We start from the raw sequence: 7,916 nt of genomic DNA, 5'->3' as shown, positions 1-7,916 counted from the left end.
TATAACTGTCTGGATGTTTTGCGTTCTTGTCCCATTCTGTATTATTTATACATACACATACACACACACACACACACACACACACACACACACACACACACACACACATATATATATATAGAGAGAGAGAGACGGATGGATGAATGGATAAGTTGTATAGTAAGCATTAGCCAGTGGCATAGTTAAACATTTAACAAAACAGCCTGTAGTAGATAATTTGAGTTAAATTTGATGTAGCTTGATTGCAATTTTTTAAGTCAACATCTGTGGAAAGTAAACTTCTTGTTCCTCTCTTTGCATACAGAAAAATAAGATTTCCATCGCTGTTTATCCACTCTTCGGAGGAGAAGTAAACTACATCCATTTTGTTATATGTGCGAATTCGACAAGAAAATGAGATTGAACCTGTTAACTCTGTGCAAGATAACTTCTTTCCCATTAACTAGATAGAAAATTGAGTCAGTTATGTTTATTCCCGTGATTAGAGATTTTCATTAATGACTTCGGGGAGTAGAGAAATGAGAGTAGCGATTGTAATTAGGAGAAAACGTATAAAACCAAGCTCATTTTGTCCTCCAATACTATTTATCACTCACCAGGGAAGGATATTATTTACCTCAAACACTCTTCTGATAGACTCATTTTTTTAATATTATTCTTAATTAGAGATATTTCACAATAGATGAATCTTTCAATTAAAAAAAACCTCGCATATATTGCCAGTGACTAGGCGAACTGAAACACTCAGAGTTTGGCTGACTTCTCAGAAAGAGAAACGAATCAGTGACAAGGAATTGGAACACCCAACCTATTAGAAATCTAATAACATATCCCTCCACTGTTTCACCTTTACACTCTAACTACATACCTTTTCCTCGTTCTCGCAGGCCAGTTTCTTTGTTAGACTGTATGATTACAAAAAGAAACAAAAAAATAGAGACCGCTCGGAAAACCGGCTTAGATTCCACTGCTATTGTCCAGCAAATCATTCATTCAATAAACTGGCTTAACGTAAATCTACGTAAAAATCTTCGTGAAAAGATCATTCTATTTAAATGGCGGAAGTTGCTTTGTCGTTATTTGCGCCTGTTATCAAGTTTTCAAGAAATGTCCTTGGAGTAGTTTACTTTGTAGCCTTTATATAGGCCTGCTGATATGGTTAATATATTTGTAAACACCAGCTATTGTCTGATTCACTAAATATGAGGTGGAGCATTTTGAAAAAGAACAAATAATTCTAATTTTAGAATCATATACTTAACCAAGCTAAATTGAGAATTACAAATAAATGCCATGCAATACAAGGACTTAGATTTAACACAATGGTTATAGTATAAAACTTAGTCTTGTTTCGATGAAATAAAAGATTCTAAGAATGAAATGACTATTTTCATTTTTATTCAACAGATTTAGGCTACTATGAACTTCAGTTTTCAGCCGGCACGAATTATCTGCATACCGTTTGGTAAAATAGTGCGAAAAACTTCCACTTCCATTCAAAGTATGCTTCACACATACCGATACCCTATCGAAACTCTCTTTTCTCTTAAACTTTATCTGCTATGCTTATGTGTTCCAAGTGTTAGGAATCTTATTCAACAAATATCATTGCTCGGAAGCAGAACTATTTAGATATTCCGATATTAATGTAAATAATATAATTATTTCATATTCCTATCAAACCCTTTATTACGGAAAGAAAGTCTTTTAATGAAAAGTAGAGTAATAGAGGAGAGAAAACAACCTTTATTGTATTTCTACTGTCCATGTTCTCCGAAATTTTTCCACTGTTTGCAAAGTAGGGTGAACATGGAAGTGGTGAGGATCTTGTTGCACGATATATCACAACACAACCTCCACATGTGCTGTAACGTAATTTGTTACGCACAATAAATAAGATAACCAGACAACAGTAACAACAATGTAACAACAATGTAAGGAACTAACAAATCATTTTACGAACCAACAATCAATATTCTTTGTGAACTAACCAACCGGCACCTTCCGACTTTACTGCGAACTAACACGAACTTCACTCGACTCTGAACTCTGAACTTTGAACTCACTCGGATCGTTACTATTTATACTTTACTCGGCAGTCTATCTCTCGCAAGGGGGCATCGTAACTGACATCACAACATCTCCCCTTTTGAGATTTCGACTACTATGCGAAAGTGGAATTTCTTTTCTTTTCTTTTTTCTTTCCTGCACCTCTCTCTCTTTTCGCGTAATGCACTTTTTCAATGATTCCGTTTTTTTCTAATCTGTCCAATTCCTCGTCTACTTGTTTTATTACCGCAAAAGGCACTTTCCTATAGGCTTGACACAGGTGTAACGTTATCATCTAATTCAAAACATGCTTCACTCTTTGTGCATAGACCTAGTTTGTCCAAGAGTACTTGCGGAAACATTAAAAAAAAATTTCTCTAACTCTTCAGACGAATTATTTTTAGAGAGACAACCATTTACGTTTATACAATAGAGATTTATGGGACCTTCCCATAAATCGAATAATTCTAACCAATCGGTACCAAACAGATCGGTTGCATTTTTAACGACGAAGGCTTTCGCCTTGCATGTTTTCCCTCGAAATGTGACATTAGTCCACATTTCGCCAATAAGATGTAATTTGTCGCCCCGTCACGCTACGAGCAGGTTTCGCTATTTTTCTCAACATAAGTTTCCCTATTTTCTTCCGTGTGTCCATATTTATTATTAAAATATCACTTCCAGTATCCAACTGAAGTTTAATATGTATTCCATTTATTTTTACGCGTACGAATTTTCTTATTTGGGAGTCGATTTTTGTTTCTGCTGAGAACACTCTAGGATTTTTAACGTTTGACCTTTGTAATTTTGTTCTGCAATGTGAACTCTTGTGACCAATTCTTTTGCAACTGTAACGATTTTGGTTTTTACATGGACAGTCTTTTCTGAAATTTATACCCCCACATCCATAACATGGATTAGGATGTGCCGCTCTTTTTTGGTTGAACTCTTCCGGTCGGCATATTTGTATTTTTGAGGAACCCTTTCCTTGAATTTCTTCTACATCATGTTTCAGGTTTACCATCCTTTGGCATTCTTCTGCCATAGACTATAAGGTTAAATCTTGGTTCACTTGTTCCAATTTACAGAGAATTCTTGCCTGAATTTCTGTATCTTCGCTTGCTGTAAGGCCTTGTACAAAAATAAGACACTTGAACACCTCAGGTGTAAGTTTAAAATTTTCACACATCCTGTTAACTGTTCCTGCATCATCCTCTTTTTTCGTTATATTCCAACACTCCATTCGAGTATTAAATAGAGAAGTTTTATCACCGAATATGTTAGACAGTAATTCTATTGTGTCTTTGAAATAAATTTAATTGGGTTTTTTGGGCAATATGAAATTACAGTAACGTTCATGTTCTAACGGAGCTAATTTTCGCAATAACAATTTCACTTTTTGTTCGTCCGACCATGATTTTCAATCTTGCTTAAAAATTTCCTCGTACCTTCTGTAATGCAATGCAAAAGTTATATCCTCTTCTGGGTTATAACTGAATTCATTAATCGAGTTCGAAACGCCGTCTGGCGAAAACAAATTTACCTCATTTTCGGACTTCTTTGAATATAGGTCCAATAATTGTTGTTGTTGTAGTTGTTGCTGTAATAGTTGCTTCTGCGACTCCTGTTGCTGCTTTTGTTGTTGATTTTGCAACTGTACAAAGACATCACAAAAACTGTTACTCAGAGTTTCGCGTTCCTGTTCGTCGGATAGTTTTGGTTTAGAATATATATATATATATATATATATAAGCAATTGTGGGGATAAGCAAATTAGACACATCAATATATAAAGCATATTAAATACATCAAATACAAAATATGTACATAAGTTCTGGGTTTGATTTCTTCGACTAAAAGGCGGTGCTCCAGCATGGCCACAGTCAAATGAGTGAAACAAGTAAATGAATATGTATACATATAAAAAGGTCCAACTTACACTGAGTAGTTGAGTGTCATTGTCTTTTAATGCTTTTTACTGAGCAGACCTGTTTTCTGCTGCTCTCGTTTAATTGTGGTTTTCCCTCTTGGGATTGCCGTTGTTTTTTGAACAGTTATCCAATTTTGTCTGTTTTCTGTGTCTTTTGAACACATTGCCTGCTTTGGCAGGTTCGATTTTGTGAGAATTCCCCCTGTTTAGGGGCGAATTGTTTTCCTTTGAGGAAATTTTTTTACGCAATCAGTACATGGAAATTGACGTCTCCCAATATCTAATTTTAGACTACTAATTAGAGGAATTGTTCAAGCAAATGTTTCTCTCCTTCCCATTTTGCCAAACGAAGGAAGAGAAAAACACCAGAGAATGATAAAACCGACTTCCGAATAGAAACACAGAATGGTAATGGGAAAATGAACTACGCGCCCATTGCCGGCATCACTAGCGAAACAGTGCAAATTTATCGCGGAGGGAAGGAGCGAACATGAAGCTGACTCCCTCAGAAGAAGTGATGTACAACACAAAACGCAAAACAATAGTTTACAGAACGCTGTCCCTGGCAACAAAAAGGATAAAGATGCCATTGAAAAGTGCCTACTACCAATTTGACGCAACATAAAATACATAGAGTAAGGCGTTTCGGCTCAGTCGAGGTGAGATTCGCTTGAGAAGAGGAGGCAAAGGAACACTCTACGTCTCTCTTAAAGTCGGCAGATCTGGTGTTACTACCGACTTACCACAAAAGGCGAACATCGAAAATAAGGATAGGGGCGGTCCCATCAGAGATCGATGCGGTGTGACTGGTGGCAGCTGTACTGCTGAACCTGAGGGCCACCAGGCTACACCAGCAGAACTGCTGGGGCCAAGGTCTGGAGCTAATAATCCAGGTCACCCAGAGGGACTTGGAAGAGATACCAGAGCAAATAATACTGCCGAACGAGACAACTCTGAGAGTTATGGTGGAGGGAAGAAGTCCGAGGTGCTTTAAATGTGGGCATAAGGGCCAATTAAAAACCACATGCCCACAGGTCTTACAACCACAAGCACCCCTCCACCTATCAACCCACCACAGTCTGACGACCCGAAAGAAAGCAAGGAGGAGCCAACCAGCACCGCGATGAAACAACCCATCAACCCACCACAGACTGACAATCCGAAAGAAAAAAAGAAGTCCACCAACACCACGATAAAGCAGCCCACATCAAAGGTACCACAGAGGGATGCGGAGGACCTCAAAAGAGACACCCCAAAAGAACCACCACCAACCTTGTTCGAGGAGAGCGACGACGGATGGTCAGAGCGTTGGGCTCACAGTCATAAGGTACTGAGTTCGATTCCCGGACTGGGCTGTGTGTTGTGTTCTTGAAGAAGATACGTTGCTCCAGTTCATTTCTCTGTAGAAATGAGTTGCACCTTGACTGGTGCCAAGCTGTATCGGTCTTTGCCTTCCCCTTGGATAACATCGGTGGCATAGAAGGGGGAGGTATGCATGAGCGACTGCTGGTCTTCCATAAATAATCTTGCCCGGACTTGTGCCTGGGAGGGGAACTATCAAGGTGCAATCTCAGGTCATTCATGACTGAAGTAGGTTTTAACCCTTTTCGTAGAACAGACAGGGTGAACAGAACTTAATGCATGAGTATATACCCGTTATTTTTTTAATCGGTAAAGTGTTTCCGCCGAATAAAAATAGTGTCTGTTACAAATTTTAGTAGAAGACCAACAATTTTAAGGCGATGGGTGGTCAGTCGATTGCATTGACACTAATATTTGACTGGTATTGTACTTTATCGACCTCTAAAAGGGTATAGGTGCAGGTGTGGGTGTGTAGTAAGAAGCTTGTTTTCCAACCACATGGTTCCGGGTTCAGTCCCACAGTGAGGCACCTTGAGCAAGTGTCTTCTACTGAGTGGATTTAGTAGACAGCAACTGAAAGAAGCCCATCCTATGTATATGAGTGTGTGTGTGTGTGTGTGTTATTTGTTTGGCTGTCTGTCTGTCTGTATGTATGTATGTGTTAGCAGAAATTCTTTGCTCAGTCATATTTTATCGTAAGGTCAATAAATTAAAGATAATTTATGAGAACAGTATTACTAAGTATATTCTAATATGTCAATTATTTTACTGAGGCAGCGTTTGTGCGCTTTCACACTGATTGACACAAATGTATATATAAAAGTCTCACAACTTTTTTCGGTTAAAATATTCGTAACATATTTAAAACACTTCAACCGAAAGAACAGGACAGAACGGCTTACCGGGAACTTTGTAGCACTCATCACACATCACACACATACACATACATACTTACATACATACATACACACACACACACACACACACACACACACATATATAATGAATAGGGAGAATTATACTCCGTATATAACAACTATTTAGTGTTCAAATTTAATTGAGCTATTGGAATATTACGGAAGATTTTGGATTTGAGACAAAATTCTGAGTTATCAGAATATATATATATATATATATATATATATATACCGTCTAGCTTATGTTTATATAGTTTCACATATAGGTATACGGTATTACTAAAGCAGAGTGGTCCCGAACGCGCACCCGCGCAGTCGCGCACCCGCGCAGTCGCGCAGTCGCGCACCCGCGCAGTCGCGCACCCGCGCAGTCGCGCACCCGCGCAGTCGCGCACCCGCGCTAGCTAGTCGTGAGTGGTCGATCCTACAAAAAGTGCGCGTGCGCGCGTGTGTGAGTGCGCGTGTGCAAATGAATACATGTGTTTAGGGTTAGGGTTAGGGTTAGGGATAGGGTTAGGGTTAGGGTTAGGGATAGGGTTAGGGATACGGTTAGGGTTAGGGTTAGGGTTAGGGATAGGGTTAGGGTTAGGATCGACCACTCACGACTAGCTAGCGCGGACGCGCAACTGCGCGACTGCGCGTTCGGGACCACTCTGCTTTAGTAGTACCTAGGTATACTTTGTCATTATGCTATTCTTTCCTTATAAAAATGCCTTGAGCTTAAATCCCGTAGAGGGCAGTTTTGTCTTTCATCCTTTTGGGGTTGGTAAAATTACTATCTGCTAAGCGCCATGGTTGATGTAATCAACTTAACCCGGCAATATTTCGGACTGGTATCGAAAGATCGCCTTAAGGCCGATATTTCGGACTGGCATCGAAAGATCGCCCTTAACCCATTTCCCTATAATTGCTGGCCTTGAATCAAAATTTGAATAAATTATTAAACTGCTTAAAACAAATTATATTAAACCATAAATATTAGTTGACTGTTTTTTTATATATACTTTTGTTTATGTTATCTAGTGTGTGATATCAAATGTTTCTATTTCTTGCTTAATCTACGAAGTATTATTAATAGGGTTTCGACTTATCAGCTCACACAGAAAGAAATGAAAGTATTAACAATGTTAAATGAAACGGAATATTTAAAACACCTGGAATGAGTCGCCAAGTCGTTCCCTCCATTTTCTGTACAGCGTAAATGATGTATACATCTTTTATATTCGTCTTATGTTCTTTATAATAACTAGAGCTATCACCAGTTAGAATATTTTGACAATAAAGTTAAGTATTCGAAAGATAAACATTATTTCACATATAAATATATCAATAAAAGTAAATAAATTTTGTGCAGCAAATCAAATTTAAATCTAAAAGTATAATCGTTCATAGTTTTGTACTTAAATCTTAAATAAATTCTCCCTTAATAAAACAACTGTTGCGATGCAACTGAAGAATCAGTCGTTTATAGATTGTTCTTTGACTGCAATTCCAGTGTGATTATGGCGTCTTACTTTGAACATTGGTTTGACGTGGTTGAACCGTTAAGGCGTTCAAAGCGTTTGATCGAATATACAAACGTAATACTTTTTAAAAAATAAAAATGGAAAGTTAACATATATGGCGAAGTTTCTTCGAAAACTCCAGAAAAAAACGGC

General features: G+C 38.1%; 1 protein-coding gene across 1 annotated transcript in view; it reads right to left on the bottom strand.

Moving 5' to 3' along the window:
• The window catches only part of LOC106878962 (uncharacterized), a 29,495-nt gene extending 22,008 nt beyond the window's left edge, over nucleotides 1-7,487 (bottom strand). Inside the window, exon 1 of the mRNA XM_014928340.2 lies at nucleotides 7,413-7,487. Coding sequence (XP_014783826.1) covers nucleotides 7,413-7,472 — 60 coding nt within the window. The 5' untranslated portion in view covers nucleotides 7,473-7,487. The remainder of the gene's footprint in view (nucleotides 1-7,412) is intronic.
• Between the last annotated feature and the right edge of the window lie 429 nt (nucleotides 7,488-7,916).

The sequence above is a fragment of the Octopus bimaculoides genome, chromosome 11 (assembly GCF_001194135.2).
Source record: "Octopus bimaculoides isolate UCB-OBI-ISO-001 chromosome 11, ASM119413v2, whole genome shotgun sequence".
Taxonomy (NCBI): Eukaryota; Metazoa; Mollusca; class Cephalopoda; order Octopoda; family Octopodidae; genus Octopus; species Octopus bimaculoides.
Note: the sequence above shows the minus strand (reverse complement) of the source record. Positions and strands in the feature narration are given on the sequence as shown.